The sequence below is a fragment of the Mus pahari genome, chromosome 12 (assembly GCF_900095145.1).
Source record: "Mus pahari chromosome 12, PAHARI_EIJ_v1.1, whole genome shotgun sequence".
NCBI lineage: Eukaryota > Metazoa > Chordata > Mammalia > Rodentia > Muridae > Mus > Mus pahari.
The window spans coordinates 23,962,186-23,981,091 of record NC_034601.1 but is presented as its reverse complement, the minus strand read 5'-3'; the positions used below and the strand labels follow the sequence as shown (position 1 = coordinate 23,981,091).

Below are 18,906 nucleotides of genomic sequence, written 5' to 3'. Positions count from 1 at the left end.
TTTTTTTTTTCTTTCTGCTGTGTTCTGGCTAGGACCCTTATTTCACTTCCCTTCATGTTTTTCATCTCAACTTACAATTGTATGTTCATCATGTGTGATTTAGCTGTTTGGGCTGCTTGTCAAATATTCCTCGATCCCTTCCATCCCAGCATGCAGGAAGGGCATACTTTCTTCTCTGTGGTTGACTGGGACAGCGTACTAGTTTGGGACCCTGAATCGTGACTGCAACGATGTGTCATTTCTAGCCCGAGCTCTCACTTCTGGGTGGGATTGCTTCCTTCGCTCTTGTCCTGGGTTAAGGGGCAGAGAACCCTCAGTTTTACCTACCCTTGTGGACCGTAAATCTTTGCCCTCCCCTGACTGATGCACCAGACATCTCCCTTCCCCCATTGTGCACAGGAGGCCATCTCTCTTCACCTGGGTGTCCCCAGTGTACGTGAATAAATTAGACAAGTTTTCAGTCCTGTTTCCTTCCTCAGTAAACTTAACATTCCTGGGTGATTTAAGTAATTTGCACTGCACCTCCAATGAGACCATAGAAATTAACCCCTCCACCCTCACCCCCACCCCTCCCCTGGGTCTTAGGCAGAGGTGGCTTGGACTCAGCTCACTTAAGTTTGACAGTCTCCATGAAAAGGGTTTTGGCTGTTTTACATGTAGTGTCTAAGCCATCTTTCTATTTTAACATGCGCTCACCCCCACCCCCCGGGGCACCATGCTGACGGAGGTTCTTTGAGAAAGGAACATTTTTCATTCTTGGGCATGACTGTGAGAAGCCAGTGAGTTATGAGCTATGGAAACCACCCCTTATGAGCATCCTCAGAACTGAGTAAAGTGTTCCTAAGTGGGAAACGTGTTGCCACCTTGTACAAGTCTGGACTCCTAGGGTAGAGACTGGCAGCTAAGCAACCAGCCTCTCACTGCAGGGTGTACTTTGCATGTTACCATGGCTACCTTACAGCCTTACAGTTGTTACTCTCCAGTTTTTTGTCCTAGGAAAGTGAGGCTTAGAGAGCTTAATTACCTTGTAGGTGTTTCAGACTCAACCCTCATGCTGTCTACTAGAGCTTGGTAGAGTTTGACAGGGCCACCGACTTTCAGAACCTGTTTTGAAAGGAATATAATGAAATCCGGAGGCTTTTTTACTTCTCCTTTCCCTACTTGACTTCTTGACAATCAGTACACCATTTTATCCCATATGCTGCCAGCCCTTCTGTGATCCACATGTAATTAATGAGGTTTTAAAAATGATTGAAATGCATGATGCATTGTACGAAGCAGTTACCTTTCAATTCCCAAAGTCTGTTCTAGGCATGGGAGAATAAAACCTTGACTACAAGGAGCCAGCAGGCGATGGTGTAGTTTTTATTGGCTGAGTCTCTGCTAATATCGGTGCCACGTGCGTGTTCGCTGTCCCTCGATTTAGGAGGGTGAGATCGCCTCGGGACAAGCCACTATCGTTGGTGGTGAAAGGGCTCTCCTTAGTCCAGGTCAGGGCCTCTAAGGAGCTGTAGAAGCTGTTCCGTCTACAGAGCACAGTGAATGGTGGGATTCAGCTTGCCCCATTTGCCAAACTGTGTTTCCAGCAATGTGCTGTGACCCAAGGACGTGTCCCTGGGCCAGCAGAAGTTTTGTTACCTTCAAAGGAGAGGTCCCTTCATTCTTTTCACCTCATGGAATGTTTTGTGTGCCTTGAATGTGCTAGAGGCTCTTTTAGGGTCCCTTTAATGAGATCTCTAAACCACTCTATGCAGTGAGTCTAGTTTAGTGGAAGGGGAACACAGCCGAGCAAAATGAACTGTGTCTAGCACACTTTTAGATGCTTGGTAGCCACGCAGATGATTATTTATTTGCTTAAATGAGGAACTGGAAGCTCAGGAAGGTTAAATATCTTATCAGGCTCATCTAAATTGTAAATGGAAAACTCAGGACACCCTCCCAAGGCCTCTTGTTCTGGTCCCAGAACTCATGTATATTGATTAGGGTCAAAGTGGACAAAGATCAAGCAAGCTCTTCAGTCCTTCTCACTCTTGTCTACCGAGACTGAATAGTCATGACCATCGGCATGCCTTGATTTTTAATCAGATTTTCAAAGCGTTAAGTAAAACTCCACACAGTTGTCTAAGCAGTTGTGCAAAAAATAAAACCGACTCGTTGGCTTATAAAATGTTACCATAGTGTGAACGGTAATGGTGACTGGGAGATTGCCGGACAGCTAGGAGGCCCCGCTCACAGTGCCCCGTGTCTCCCACATGGTGCAGTCTATTTATCTGGGTAATATTAATGGTGTTTTCCAAGGCTGATTGGGTTCATCATTTCTTGATAGATGTAGGTAGCTAGATATGATCTGTTACTGGTCCAAGGTCACAGGAAAGCTTCCAGCAGCAGAAACACAAAGCCAGAGCTTTGTCTGGAGAGCCTCGCTGCTTCCTGTCCAAGTCATTTTACATTCAGGTCAAGCCGGGTCCTCGTCGCAGAGAGAGCAGTATCGGCATGTGGCATGCTGACCTCTGCAGCCTGTGTGAGAGTAGGGCGCTGCTCTCTACCGTGTCACCAAAGCTCTGTAGCCTTCCATCAGTTATGTCCCCTCAGAATCTTAGGTGCTTGTTTTTGTAACACCCCTCCCACACACACACATATAGTGAGAGACTCCACATAGATGATTTCTTTCTTTCTTTCTTTCTTTCTTTCTTTCTTTCTTTCTTTCTTTCTTTCTTTCTTTCTTTCTTTTTTTTTTTTTTTAAAAGTATGAATGAGGGAATGCCCAAACCTACACATTGGGGCCATTAAGAATTCTGTAGATGGTGCTGTTCTTAGAAGCAGAGAGCCCTGCCCACATCTAAGGATCCTTCTTGGAATCTTGAGTAAGCTTAACAAAGACATTTCTTCCTGCAGAATAGAAACCACGATATATTTACAAGAACTTTCATATATTTTTTTATCAGCCAAGGACACTGTCACCCTAGAGGGTGTATCAGAGTCACTGAGGACTGTACCTCACTGTACCCGTCATTAACAATCTCTGCCTCGAGAAGTCTCTGTTAAGTGTGTGTGTGTCACAAGAGCTGAAGCCAAAGAAGTGGTAGCTTACCCCAAACCAGCAAGATGCTGATATATATATATATATATATATATATATATATATATATATATATATATATATGATATTCATATAGTATATATTATGATATATAATATATGATATTATATGATATTTTACTCATATACCTAGCCAAAGATAATTTATCTAATGTTGCTATAATTACAAGACATTAAAACTTTGCAATTCTTTCTCCAATGTTTGTGTGTGCATGTGTGTGTTGTGTGTATGCGTGTGTGTGAGTTTAAAGGACCCTCTCCATATACACTTACCCACCAAGTATTTATTAAATGAGGTCTCTGAAGATGGGACATTTGCATCTTATATGTGATGTTAACAGTCCAGTATAGTGTACGTAGTGATGGAGTTAATTTGGTTCCACTGCTCAGTTTCAGCAGGTGCTATCTCTGAACTGATTTACTTCTTAAAATAGTGTGGCGAGGCCAAGTCTATTCCCTAGGATTTAGGGAGATGGGCAACACTGTTCTTTTACTTGATCTTCTGAAGATCCACAAAGTAGTAGGGGAAGGATGGCATGGAGCTCAGTCCCTAGCCTTGAGGCCCCAGTGTCTATAATATTAAAGTCTATAACAATAGAAAGATGCAATAAAACAAATTCAAAGCATAGAACGGCAGTTCTTAACCTGTGGGCAGTGACCCCTTTGGCAAACTTCTCTCTCTAAAAATATTTACATTATGATGCATAGCAGTAGCAAAATTACAGTTATGAAGTAACAACAAAATTAATTTTATGGTTGGGGGGGTCACCACAACATGGGGAACTGTATTAAAGGATTGGAGCATTAGGGAAGTTTTGGGAACTGCTAGCAGGGAGGATTATGGGAAGATGGCTTTACTGTAGCATTTCTTAGGAGCAAGTAGGAGCCAGTGTTTCTGGGGAGAGCATACCAGGGAAAGCAATTCTCTGTCCTTTTGTTCCTACTAGGGAGCTTGTGGGCTGGTGTGGCCTCTGCACCTGACTTCAGATGTGGCTAGTGACAAAAGGGAATCCATTCAGAGACTCACTTGTTGCAACCAACCCCGAAGCCACCTGAGCATTGAACTCCCTGCCCCTCCCTCCGTGTTCTCCAGCCCCTGGCAATCCATCTGCCATGGTAGCTAATGTCAGCTCAGCTTCGCTTAAACTTAAATCAGACAAGTCTGCAAGGAGGATGTCTTGGGGTGGATAGAGCTGGGGAAGACTCAGTTTGCCAGCAGTTTTGTAAAAAACTGCAGACTAGTGAGCTCAAAAAGGCCAGGCAGGCATCACTGGAGGAACATGGTCTTAGCAACTAAGTTCTCAACTTCTGAGAGTGTCACAGACGAACTTCCAAGAAGATCTGCAGGTTTGAGAGAACCAGTGTTCACACTCAGCCTAACTCCTGAATTGTAGGATTTGACCAAACACTTTATCACATTGGCCCCTTGAAAAGTTCATTTGTAACTAGGCTTGGAAGGGATTTGTAACGTGGCAGGCAGGGATGTTCCTTTTTGTGGGGTGGTAAAAGTGGCCAGCAGAGGGAGTTTTGAGCTCCCCCCACCCACCTGGGGAATGTTTGTTATACCAAGTAAAGGTGTCCAGAGCCTCTCCCATCCAACAGAGGGAGAAGGGAACTTTTAGCTGTTTTTCACCCAAGTCTGCCTAAAAGGAAGCCGTTAGAAGAATCCAAAGAAGGGTTCAAATGGTACCTTTCAGACAAATAGTTACTTTGTAACAGTTTTTTACAGATTGTTAATATGTAAGCTGTGTTGGTGATTAGATTGGGGCTAGGTGGTGTGCTCAGGGGAAGTTTACTCTTAAGTAGGATGAAAAAACAAAAATTTGAGGTGTTTATACCCAAGAGGAGATAACAGTGGGTTGCCCACTTCATTTCCAATTCATTTCCTAACCCCAGCCCAGCACTCCACTCTGCATTGTCTACAGCGGTCCAAGGGACCACCCACTAAATAGCCCGTAGTTGCACAAACGGCAGCTTTTGTACCTCTGGGCAGGTGCCAGTCAGAAAGGTCAGATGATGTGCTAGAGTTAGGAACACATTGTCCCTTGAAAGCCTCTGCGGTCACGTTGAGGACTTCAAGTTCAGAAGCTGCTGTTCACGCTGGGAGGAGAAGCTGGGTGAAGGAGGAGACTGCTTTGATAAAACCCTAGGCCTGACCTGACTTTTCACGTGATGACATCAGATGGCTTCAGAAGGGAGAACAGGGACAGTAGAGACACAGAGGGGGTGAGATGCGGGTAGGATTTGGCAGGACAAGGTCAAAAAGAGTTGGAGCATATGGAAGCTCTCTGACTAAATGACTGAGTGTGTGGAGAGCCTGTTAGTCAAGTGGCTGACTTGGGGAGAGCTGACCTGGTTTATGGTGAAAATAGTTTTCACCCTAATGATCTATCGAGCCCTTCCACCTGGGAAAGGGCAGACCCTGGTGCTGGTAAGAAAGAATAGTGTCATTGTTAGCTGGATGTGTACAGCACCTGAGATCTGTTTTTTTACTGGTGTGTGTGTGTTTAAAGATTTACTTACTTATTATATGTAAGTACACTGTAGCTGTCTTCAGACACACTAGAAGAGGGCATTAGATCTCATTATGGATGGTTGTGAGCCACCATGTGGTTGCTGGGATTTGAACTCAGGACCTCCAGAAGAGCAGTCAGTGTTCTTAACCCCTGAGCCATCTCTCCAGCGCCCTACTGGTGTGTTTTATTCTCGGAGGCGAGAGCTTTCCTTAATAACGCACATAGCCGTGTGCTTCCTGTAATGATGTTTTCTCTTTTTGTTCCTAGGAATGGTGCAAAAGCTAGATCAAAAACTCCCCGTGGCCAACGAGTACCTGTTGCTCTCTGGAGGAGTCCGGGAAGGTGTGGTGGACCTGGACCTAGATGAGTTAAATGTCTATGCCCGGGGTACTGACTACGATATGGACTTTACCCTTCTGGTGCCGGCCCTTAAGCTGCATGACCGTAACCAGCCTGTGACGCTCGATATGCGCCACTCAGCCCTGTGCCACTCCTGGCTGAGCCTCCGGCTCTTTGACGAGGGGACCATCAGTAAATGGAAAGGTTGCTGCACAATCGCCGATCACATCAACGGCGCCACCAACTACTTCTTCTCCCCCACCAAAGTGGCCGACTGGTTCTACGACTCCATCAGCATCGTCCTCTCAGAGATACAGAAGAAACCCCAGAGAGGGATGCCGAAGGTGGAGAAGGTAGAGAAGAACGGGACCATCATCTCCATCATCCTGGGCGTGGGGAGCAGCCGCATGTTGTACGACATCGTCCCCGTGGTGTCCTTCAAAGGCTGGCCCGCGGTGGCTCAGAGCTGGCTCATGGAGAACCACTTTTGGGATGGGAAGATCACCGAAGAAGAGGTCATCAGTGGCTTCTACCTGGTGCCAGCTTGCTCCTACAAAGGCAAGAAGGACAACGAGTGGCGACTGTCCTTTGCCAGGAGCGAGGTGCAACTGAAGAAGTGCATTTCGGGCAGTCTAATGCAGGCCTACCAAGCCTGCAAAGCCATCATCATCAAACTCCTGTCGAGGCCCAAGGCTATCAGCCCCTATCACCTGCGGAGCATGATGCTCTGGGCCTGTGATCGACTCCCTGCCAGCTACTTGGCGCAAGAAGACTATGCAGCCCACTTTTTGCTGGGCCTCATTGACGACCTGCAGCACTGTCTGGTCAACAAGATGTGCCCTAATTATTTCATCCCTCAGTGCAACATGCTGGAGCACCTGTCGGAGGAGACCGTCATGCTCCACGCCCGGAAGCTCTCCTCGGTTCGCTCCGATCCTGCCGAGCACCTGCGCACCGCCATCGAGCACGTGAAGGCGGCCAATCGGCTGACGCTGAAGCTCCAGCGTCGGGGCAGCACCACCAGCATCCCCTCCCCGCAGTCGGATGGCGGGGACCCCAATCAGCCCGATGACCGTCTGGCAAAAAAACTGCAGCAGCTAGTGACTGAGAACCCAGGGAAGTCCATCTCAGTCTTTATTAACCCCGATGACGTCACGAGGCCCCATTTCAGAATCGACGATAAATTTTTCTGAGTGTTTTGTTGACTTTCTTTTCCCCACCTTTCTTGGTCTTGGTTCTAAAATTTACGTACCGTGTAGTGTGACTTGTGACTGTTGTTCTGTTTTGTTTTTTGTTTTTTTTACATATCCAGCTAACATTGGATTCAGTAAGAACACAGGTTCTGCAGGATGGTGCGGGCTCAGAAACAGTATTATTACTATTTCATATTCTGCCAGATTTTGCTGTTTGTTTTCTAGTTATTGTGGATTTTTATTTTTCTTGGTGTTCATTTTTTTAAAGGAGAACTTGAGCCATAGACGACACTGCCCATGAGTCCTCTTGCTTGCTTTCTGTCCCACACCCAGTGTAGATTTGTTGGTGGGTTTGGGGGAACACAACTCCTCCTGGCATATTTGAACACACTCTCTTCGGCTGATGTTCTGTCTTTGATCTTGTTCTTCTCCCAAGTTTCCACTGAGAGTCCTAAGAACCTGCGGGCCCTGTGCATGCTGGCTGTGTTTATTTCTTTGCACCAGCAGTCAGAGCAGTTCCCCCTTTCTACATGAGACACGGAAACTTCAAGAGAGAGGGAGGGTGATGTACAGTTGTGTTTCTGAGCAACCTCATTGAATGTAATTGTTCTCGAATCAGCAAACATTGGATGGTTTGGAAGGAGGGTTTGATAGCTTTCCAAACAGAATTAAGGTTTCCAAATGTTAGTTTTAGTGTTTGTAATTATTTGAAGCCTTATTTAAATCCTATTAAGGAGCACACCATTCTAATTGTTATTTGCACTAATGAAGTCTTTGCCATTGTCATAGCTTCGATGTGTGTTTTAGCATCCATTGATGTCTCTCTGGAAAAGGCTGTCGTCGCCTCTCGTTTAGTCCAGTTCGCCCCGTCAGTAGGATGAGTCTCTACGTTTTTGTCTAGTTCTCCTTTAATTGTGGGTCCCGTTTTGTCCTCTTTGATAGCTCTGGTTTCTGCCTTATTGAGGGGGAGTTCTTAAAGCTTTATACCTATTCACTGACCATCTGAAGCTGGGGGAGATAATACTTGATCAAGTGGGTGTCTTTGTATTTATTTCTTCCGGGGGGGGGGGAGGGAGGTTCTAGAGATCTCTTCTCTTCCCCTTTCCTTTTATAAAGTCCCTTTACTTCTCCTGAGATCTTGAGGGAAATGGACAGGCAGAATTGTCCCCAGATGGAAGATAACCGTGCCTGTTGGAAGCAGGTGTCACTGTAGAGCAGGAACCAGGACATCCCTAGGTAACTCTGTTGGGCGAAGGGAGTCCTCTTACCTGACAGAGACCATTTGCCGGATGTAGGTGCTTCAGGGTGTGCTGGCCCCTGTTTTGGTGTGAACTCAAGGCAAACCGTGGTGCTTGAGTCGTGGACGGCCCTGCTGACCAAGATGACACCAATGATGTCTGCTGATGGAAGAGTCAAGCAACGGTGGCTGTTTTTGGTCTTGAATGTCCAGACTCATATAGGTTGGATTTCTGGCCAGTTGGAATCCAGGCTCTTGGGAGTTTTGCATGGGAATTAATGTAATGCTTATAAATCACTCAACAATCTCAAGTCAAACACAAAAATAAAAAAGAAACATACTGGCCTTGGAATCCTGTTGTTGTTATTACTTTGTCATCTCCAAGCCCCCTCTCCTCCTCTCCTTTCCTCCCGTTTTCACTATGTAGTCACATGATTTTTAACCCGGAACTCTAGATTTTTCAGCCTGGGCTGAGTGCTGGGATGTCAGGTATGTCTCTGTGATATGCAATTTGGGGACTAGCTGTGATTCTGTGTCACCTGTCCCCTCCCTCAGGGTGTCCTGGCGCTGCTGCACACCTGGGCTGAAAGAATGAAGCCAAGTCCAGAATGGATGGGGTCTGCAGGATCCCGGTCTGGCTGAAAGTGAGAAAACTGGGGTTGGGGTTGGGGTTGGGGAGCTTCTCTGATGATTTCAGTGTTGCGGCTCCTTTAGACGATGATACTCAATGGGACAGCTCTCTTAGATGCTCTTCAGTGAAACAGCTGGTGACCATACACACACACTTTATTTGGGGTGGACAAAGGCTATATGCGAACCTCGGAGAGTGGGGAGGAGATTCCAGGGTGAATGGAAATCATTGGCTATAGTTGAACGTACTGGGAATGCCTCATCTGCATGGAGAGGCATTCCAGGAATCCCAAGTACTTGCTGGACTGTTTCTTAAGGGGCTATGGGGGTAGGGGGTGTTGAACTTACAGGTTTGCCAAGGACTATGTGACATTCTTCTGATAGAAGATTTGGAGGCTGGGCTCAGATCAGGTAGAAGAGGAAGCCCCACTAAGAAAAGGGTGTCCTCTGTTTTGTGCTGAGCTCAGAGGACTGTGGTAGACTACGACCTAGTAGCATGTACCACCACACCCAGCTGGCTTTGAAATTGTTTTCTTGGTAATGCAGTAGTAAGTACAGACACTACCTTTAGTTTAGCAGTCTACAGAGTGAGAAGCCTGTGTTCATTCCTCCTGTTTTCCTATTAGTATATACTTATCTTCCACTAGAGTGTGACCTTATGAAACAGCTGCTTCCCAGATCCTGATCGGAAAAAGCCAGTGGACACAAAAACCGCACTTCCTTGGTCCCAGTCACCAACGAGGGCCATACAATCCCAGTTCTTCTAACTGGGGACATACCCCTTGGAATGCTGGGACAGAAGTGCATACTCATCCTGGATATGGATTTGGTTTATGTTGGTACTGATAACCGTTACCCAGTCATGGCAGCTGACATCACATGGCTCTGTGGGAGATGGGAATAAAAGATTGAGTCCTCAAAACGGAGAGCCCGGGGCGTCTGCTCTTACTGGACTTCCTCACATCAGTATTTTTAACTAATTTTGAGTTCAGCTTAGTTGGTCACCATATTTACGCCACGTTGAGTTGTTTTGGTTGGCGTGTGTCTCTTTTCTTTCTGTGATCTATGAAGGATTCATAACTTTGTATCCTTGTATTTACAGCTGATGCAGGCTGATATGACTCTGACCATTTTGGTATGTTGTATATATTAAAACAAAGTCAGGTATACTGTTAGTGTGGGCAGTTTCAAAAACCATTGCTCCGAGGTCAGGTCAACTGCCGGAATATACCCAGACACAACATCTCAAGGACAGTTAGCCACACTGTGCTTTAAATGCTTTGCTTTCTGCCAGCATTTCATTCCATGCATAATAAGGCTTTAGCACGTTAGTTTTGGTTGCCCCTGCCCCCATTTGCCACACCCCGTCATTGTAGAGAACACAGTATGTATCTTTCACACAGAAATGTGCAAAGACCTCCGGGTGTTGGTAATTTTAACACCCATTGTTTAATCTCCAGAATTCCAGGCTACAAACCTAAGACGCTCTGAGGTCAAGGGCAAGTGTATGGAATGTAGCTTAATACCTTTCCCTTAGACATATCCCATTGAGTTCTTACCAGTCTGTCTTCAGCCCAGAAAATCGCTTTACATAATTTGTGCTTCCAATAAAAGATAAAGTGCCTTAAGGCTGGAGCTATAATTTTAAAATTACATGTGTCTGATTTTTTTTTTTTTTTAAAAAAGACATTCACAGGTTATTATTCAGCAGGCTCTTAGCTCTTTCATGAGCCTGGGTCTCACTTATATCAAGAGTAGATATTCCTCTGCCCTCTGCCTTTCTCTTCTAAAGTGGACGATCTACAGATGCAGGTAAAAGTTTGTTTGAGAGTTAGTGAGGCTACATGAGTTGAAACATTTTAAAAATGAAAATATTTCTGAAGTCACTTTGCAGATCATTAAATAGACAAGAGTGGAACTCTTTGGCTAATTGTGCTTTGGGTTGGGGCCTGGGGACCAAGGAGGAGGCACTGGGGCTAGCACAAGCCTCCCACTCACTTCCACATCACCTGTGCACATGCACAGATCCTTCCATGTCACTGATTGGAGATTTCCCCCAGATTGACTTTTGTAACACTTCCAGGTGCAATTCAGGCTGCTGGTCACAACACAGTGTTGGTTTATTGGTTCACATGTCCTGCTAAAGGAAATTTCCTTTTTTTTTTTTTTTAAGGAATTCAGCTTTCCAAAAAGATTTATATTTTTAGATTGTGTGTATATGCTTGTTTTTGTGCATTCGAGTGGTATCTGTGTAGATCAGAGGCATTGGGTCCTCCTAGAGCTGTAGATAGTTGGTAGATGAGAGTCACCTGATGTGGCTGCTGGGTCTGATGAGAGTCACCTGATGTGGTCTGCCCTCTGCTCTATGGAAAGAGCAGCAAGTGCTCTTAACCACTGAACCCTCTCTCTATTACTCCCAAGGCATAAGGGTTTGGTGTGTGTGTGTGTATAGGGAGGGGTGGGGATCGTGTGTGAGTGTGGTGTATGTGTGTGTGGTGTATATGTGTGTGTGTGTGTAGTGTGCATATGCAAATGTGCGATGTGTGGTGTTTGTGTATAGTTGCAAAGAGTTACAGGCCATAGCAGAGTTCAGGGATTCCCAAAAAGGCCTCACAGAGAAGCAGAAACCAGGTGCTGATAGGGATGTAAGGCGGATTTCCTAGGGATAGGGGAGATCTGCTAATTAACTCTGGTGAGCAGCTGCTGCAGAGGCTCTAAGATTCAACTATAGGACCAGAGCCGAACTGAGCCTCAGACTTGAGCCAAGCTGTAGAGGAGAGTGCCCCGTGGAGGTTGTAAAGGTGAAAAACGGGGCTGGGTCCGATTGGATGACCTGGATGCTGGACAAATGGCAGCCTGAGTAGGGCTGTATCAGTAGTGGGGACTGAGCAGAGCTGAAGCCAGGGACAAGTGGGAGGGAGATCTGTCAGTCCCTTGAAGCACACACCTAGGGGGTTTGGTTGACGGGTCAGTTGGGATCTTCACCATCATGGTTTTGAGTGTTCTCTGGGGTGCAGATGAAAGAGTTGGAGCCTTTTCCTTGGTCTGGCTTGTTCAATAAATTCCCAAGCCTGGTTTTCCTGATAGTATGTTCCATGTGCCCCTACAGTTTAGCTTTTGGTGATAAGTTTATAGCTGTCCTGTTAAGAATAAGTTATTTATTAGCTTCATGGGTGGCACTGGATGCTGTTCATGTATCCAGTAGGTGTAAAGCCACACTGCCTCTGAAATGCACTTAATATAGGGCCAAAGCTGCTTGTCAAATGGAGTTGCCTAGGGCAAGGCACAGCCTGAAGAACCACTGGTTTACACAACAGCCTGATAACAACGGTCACTCGGAAGGAAGGATGACTGTCTGGTTGTGTGCCATCTTTGTCTCCGGTCCGTGTGCTCATTATTAGGGAACTAAGAAAGAGAGGTCTCCCTATATAGAAGGTTGGTGGCTGGCTTTGTCTCTATGAGTGAGACACTTTCTCAACACAAAAATAAATCCCAACAACAAAGGTCCTGCTATGGCATAACCCTTAAAAATCATAATTCATCTAAGGGACCCTTAAAAATCATAATTCATCTAAGGCTGGTGGGACATCAGAGATGGGACCCTGTTCTCTGGGCCGCTCCCCTCTCTGCCTTGGATTGATGGATTGTTATTCGGGGCTTTAGTAAAGATTCGGAGATCTTGGTTTTCTTTGCTGTCAACTTCATCGTTGAGTTAAGGGAGAGAGGGTTAAACGGGAGAACATAAAATAAACCTTAAGATTTTATTTTGCTTTCATGTCTGTAACATGGGGGGATTGGAGGAGCCGTTTTCTTCCTGGCTTTTACTAGCTGACTCAAATTGCCTCAGTCTCCAAAGGAATCTCAAGTTTAGATCTATAAACCCGGTTCTTTACAAGCTTGAACTCTCCATTCTCCCAGCACTTTATTGTTAAGAATCTCATTAAGTTGCAGCAATATGTCTGGTGGCCAGCACAGGCACTTTGGGGACTCTTGTAACAACAGTTCTTGATTGATTCTTTGCATTTGCAATTCATTATCACGAAACTCTAAACACAGGAAGTCTCAAGTGTTAAGTCAAATTAGGTACCTTGTTCAAACTTACAGTTAGGTATGAAGAAGAATCAGGGCTTGAACCCATTTGTCTGAGAAATTTCAAAATTTGGGGGCTCAGGAGATGACTCAGCGCTCAAGAGCCTGTGCTGCTTCTGTAGGGGACCAGAATTCAGTGTCCACCACCCACTTTGGGCCGTTCATGACTGTCTAATGCCAGCTGCAGGGCATCCCATGGCTGCAAGCCTCCTCAGGTGTCTTTGCCATAACTACCCCTACACAAACATACATGTGTACACATCATTAAAAACAATCCTCCTAAAAAGAAATTTAAAGCTTCCCGTGCCATGATGCCTCTAGAGTTGGAATCTAGTCTTGATATTTAGGATACATTTACATATGTAATCCATAGGGACCTGCATTCAGATAATGTAAATCTTGGAGCAAACTGTCCAGAGTGTTTTCATCAGCAGAACAGATGGATCTCTAGAGAACTTTAATTTGTCATCAAAAGATCCAAGATGAGGGGAAATCTCCGCTTATAGGGAGATTTTTGGTGGGTGGAAGTAACCCTATGGTTGCTCTAATTCTTCCACTGAGAGAGGAAGTGAAATGAAAAACGGTTTCTGCCATCAAAACATCACTCCTTTCAAAATGTAAGGGAGGACGGTTTTTTGTTTTTGTTTTTGTTTTTTTGGTGTTTGTTTGTTTGTTTTTGTTTTTTTTTTCAGAAAAAGTGTAAGTGAAGGTCTTAGTTACATTTAAGAGTTGAATGAAGTTGGAGGCAGCCAAAAACTTGATAAGTGACTTGACACGTGACTATACTGTCTTGTGTTTTTAAAATTATGTATTTATAATTTAAGGCTTAAAAATAGGATGCCTTAGCCATTGTCAAGCATTTATTAAAAACATTGAGAGACTATAGCCACTCTAAAATCTTTACCTTGACACTGTATACATCTATATATTTTACATTTATTACTTTAAAAATTGGAATAAGAATCCCAATCCAAATTAAAGACCATGGGATACATTTTTTTCATAATCACTTTAAAAAAAATACTTATTTTATGTATATGAGTACACCTTATTTATTTTATGTATATGAATACACTGTGGCTGTCTTCAGACACACCAGGTGAGGGCATTAGATCTTAGTACAGATGTTTATGAGCCATCATATAATTGCTGGGAATTGAATTCAGGATCCCTGGAAGAGCAGTCAGTGATCTTAACCACTGAGCCATCTCTCCAGCCTGGAGTATGGTTTTAATGACAGCACAAGTGCCTGATCCATGCAATAGTTGACCTTCCTTAAGATTACTACTGCCATCTTGAAAAGCAGACTTTCGCTTTTGACATTTGTTTCTTTCATACTCCACATAGCCTCTTGGAAGACTTAAGCAAATACCTGTTACATGAACATCCTTGCTTAAGGGACACATTTTATTTTCCATTTCACTATGTAAAATAAAATCGAATGCATCAGATCCTTGCTGTGTGATGGGCAGATACTTCCAAATTATTTATCCTATTTCCCAGATCAGTGTCCTGAGAACGGGAAGCTGGTGAGAGAGGCGAATTCTTCCGTAGCTGGAAAGGTCAGGGAAGATGGCACACTAGAGTGCAGATGAGTTGGTCCACCTGGATCATGGCTTGTACCTTCATCATCTATATGACTTGGAGGAAATTGTTTCCCTTCTCTGGGACTTATTGGCTCGTTGTAAGCTCGGTGGACCTCTAGAGCTCTCTCTCCAATGGATTAACTGTTGGCTATAGAGGGACACTATTCACCTGGCTAGAAGATGGACACAGGAGAAGATTAAACAGTAACAGTCTAGGGTTGGAATTTGCAGACTCAGACAGGCATGGTGTCTAGGTGAGTTGAGAAGGAAGAAGGTAGTAGGTATCTGAGAGCAGATAGGACTTAGTAATGGACATAGTAACGGGAAGTCATTGCTCCAGTCTTTATGGTGGCATATGGTTTTGAGAACTCTGCAGAGTCAGGCTCGTTGTCACAGGTGCATGTCAATCTCTGTACTTTACACATAGCTGTTTGCGGCGTTTAAAAAGTTATTGCTTACAAAAGAATTTTACTGGAAAATTGAAGGTTCTGTGGCTCTCGAGTTATTGAAATATAGCTAAAGCGTTGACCTTGACTAACTCACACATCAGTTTTGTTTAGTTTTCTATGGGAATTCTAAAAGAAAAAGAAAGTGCCATCTGGGATCATGTGACGGTGACTAGATTGTGTCTATAATTTACTTAAATTTGTTCTTTACCTCGCATGTGTTCACCTTGTGATGGAAACCTCTGGGGACAATGTCTCCCATCGAAACCCTGTGACTCTGACAGAATCACAGTGTGAGTCCAGCCGGACAATCCTTCCTCTGGGTCATATTCACATTCTGACCTTCTCCTCTATGCTAATGTCTCTGGGAGGAAACCTACAAAGAACAGCAGAGGAAATAAAAAGAGGCAAGTCTGAGAATGGCTTCTGCATCTTGAAAAGAAAGTCTTAGTCTGACTGAACTCTGGTCCCAATCGCCTGTTATTTCCCTAATTGCCTCAGGACCTCCAAGACTAAGTTTTCAGAACATAGGAAATGTGTTGGGAACTAAAAAGGGGGGCCTTGGGGAAGAGGGGGAAGGGAAAAACCCACACCCTGCCAGGGTTTTACTATTCTCTGGTCTGTCAGGCATGGGAGGACTGCTATCTACCTTCCACTCATCCCCGGGTGGGCATCTGAGCCTCTGACCCACTCTTCGGGGGGTGGCAAGGGGGAGCCCTACCTGGGATTCTCGGAGCTACTTTGCTAAAGCCACCGGTGGTTATGGGAGAGAGGGATGAGGGAAGAGGTTCCCAACACCTGCAAGAGTGAGTGCAGCCTTGATGAGCAGAGACTGTCTATGGTTTTAGAGCTTTATTGTAGAAAGGCAGGGAGGAAGAGAGAAGGTAGAAAAGAGAAAGAGAGTAAGAGGGAGAGAAAAGGAGAGGAGAAGAGAGGAGAGAAGACAGAGAGGAGAGAGAGTGAGAGTGAGGGGTAAGAGGGAGACAAGAAAGAGAGTGAGAAGTAAGAGAGACAAATAAGAGAGCAAGCAGGGGCTGAACAGCCCTTTTTATGGTCTTTACTATTGCTAGGTATCTGGGGAGGAGTTTAGCCTGAAGGTCAAAAGCTTGAGCCATTGCCTACATGACTTCTAGCCATGTTTCTCTTGTGGGAGCTGTGGGGGATGGTAAATTAGGCAGGAGCCAGAGTTCCAGGAGCATGAGGGAATGCCTACCATGTCATGTAGGTGAATTATCACCATTTTCAGGGTTCAGACTTCAGCTCAACTGGAGACCAGCCTGCAATTCCCCACAGAAATGTATTTGCCCTAGAGGGACAAAGGGCAAGGAATAGAAGACAAAGACAAGAGACAGAGGACAAGGGAAGGGGGAGGGAGGCACAGAAGGTCGCTTCTGGATAGAGGAGGCAGACAGAGCCCACCCATAGGCAAATGGCAGGGTATAAAGATAAAGAGGAAACCTCAGGTTAGGATGAGGTACTTAATCTTAATTGATCATGTTAATTAGGTGGACCGAAGGGAGTTTTTGATTTCTGGTCTTCAATACTTTGATAGCTGGATCTTGGTAGTCAACCTTAGGAGAAGGAAGTGCATAATAAGAGAACTGACCTTGGCAGCTATCATCAGGAATGTAATCTAATGTTTTTGTTGCTGTTGTTTGTGTGTTGTTGTTGTTGGTTGTTTTTTTGTTTTTGTTTTTGTTTTTTTTTTTTAGCAAGGCAGAGAGAATAGGGGAGAAGGGCAAGGCCTGCCAGGGCCATGTTTGCCATGCTCAGACTGGCTAGAATCCTTTTAATGTCTATGCCCAGTAACAATCATTATAGTACTTTTAGGTAACAGGCACACTGGACATTGGATGAACTATGAAGCCCCTCTCAGGTCTGTACATGAAATGACCCATTTCCTGTTTCCTGTTTCTCACTCTAATAACCTGCACTCTTTTGATAAATCGCAAACTCTTATGTTTCAACTTTTTGATTCCTTCACACACTCCCAACCATCCCTACCCAACCCTGTTTCCCACAACTTCTTAGAAAAAAAAAATTCTCTTCTGAGCATTTCCATTATCCCGCCAGAAGTGCCCTGACAAGCTGTCTGAGGTTTGTGTAAGCAAACTGCAGGTGCTGGGGTTTTAAATGGATGTACAGACTGTTTTCACACTCTCAGTACTCCTAGTTCCAAATGCTCTTATGCAGCAGGCCACACCATCAACAGTCACCTGTCTGGCAGGGCAAGTAGATGACGAAGAGACTTTCAGAATTTCCTTTGCTTAATCAGTGATTCTTAACCTATTGGTTTCAATCCCTTAGGGGGATGGGTGTGGAATGACCATTTCACAGGGGTTGAATATCATATATTTACATTATAATTCATACTAGTAGCAAAATTGCAGTTATGAAGTAGCAACAAAGATGATTTTATGGTTGGGAGGGTCACCACAACATGAGGAACTGTATTAAAGGGGCACAGTATTAGGAAGGCTAAGAACCACTGGCTTAAGTGATTCTCTGTGCAGAATGTCTTAGAAGGCAGCAATTAAAAAAGAACTACGTATCTAGTTCATCCATATAGCTTGTTCCAGCCTTGAATGAAATTGGACAGGGATTGGAGCCTCCTGGGACATTTATTTTGTTGGAGTGAGGGGGAAAAATCAGACCTAGGGAATAGATGGCCCCATAGCCATCTTTAGCCACACATACGTACATGTACATAAAAAGTAGCATAGAACCAGCTCATTTCAACCCAAGAAGAGCCTTGGTCCTGCGCTTGTTTTCAGACTCCTTGATGAATGAAAGCAGCCATGTAACTGTCTAGCCATGTAACTCATGTAACTCTCTCTTTGCTCTCTAGGCCAGTTTTTCCCATGGATGTTGCAGTGTCTTCCTTTCAGTCCTCAGGGTTAGGGTCCCCAACAGTGTGCTGCTGGTGTCCTTTGACTCAGTGAAATGCTGCATTGTTGTTGAAAATATTTAATCTCAATCCTGGGTTTCTACCCCCTCCTTTGACCATTTAGTTCCTGGATAAAAGACACACACATACAACCTTTATTTTTATAATAAGCTTTAACCAGCACAAGAGCTATCTTCTATGCTATTATGCTTATTTCCCAGCCAGGGAGCCCATTATATAATTTGCCATGTTTCGCCTGTGCTGCTCTTAACTCCAATTAGCCAGCCCACATGGCCATTATTTTAATATTCTTACTCCATGGTGGCTTCTCCTGTCTCACCTTCTCTCTCCCTCATGTTCTCCTCAGACCTCAAGGCTGAGAACACCAAACCTTGTCTATCTCTATTCTGCCCGGCTATAGGCTGTAAGCATCTTTATTCACCAATCAGAAAGAACTTGGGGGCAAGGTCCTATAGCATCACTTGGGTCTACATGCATTCTCTCTCATCTCTGGGGCAACAAGGTCTTGAGGTCCCACACGGCATTACAGTACATAACAACAGACCAAACCTCAACACTGCACTTATTTGCCTGAGATATGAGATGTTCCTATAGGGACTTTTTGAAAAAAAAAAAAAAAAGACAAAAAGCCACATTACTTTCAATGATCATTAAAAGGCATTCAGTGAGATTGAAGTGGAAATTTCTGGTTTCTTTGGAGACTCAGGTTATAATGGTGTTTTTGCTGGAGCAGACAGGTGAAAGAATGTTTTGTTAAGGCAGGTACAGGTGAAAGAGTGTTTTGTATAGCAAACATGTGAGAGGACACATCATGTTTAGAAAGAATATAAATATGACCTTTAGACATGGGAGCTTGAGCATTG

General features: G+C 44.6%; 1 protein-coding gene across 3 annotated transcripts in view; it reads left to right on the top strand.

The window, feature by feature from the left end:
- The window catches only part of Mb21d2 (Mab-21 domain containing 2), a 107,415-nt gene extending 98,687 nt beyond the window's left edge, over positions 1-8,728 (top strand). For all 3 annotated transcript variants that reach the window (XM_029544502.1, XM_029544503.1, XM_029544501.1), the window contains exon 2: positions 5,883-8,728. In XM_029544502.1, the coding sequence (XP_029400362.1) occupies positions 5,885-7,147 (1,263 nt within the window). In that variant the 5' untranslated portion in view covers positions 5,883-5,884 and the 3' untranslated portion in view covers positions 7,148-8,728. The remainder of the gene's footprint in view (positions 1-5,882) is intronic.
- Positions 8,729-18,906: the final 10,178 nt, after the last annotated feature.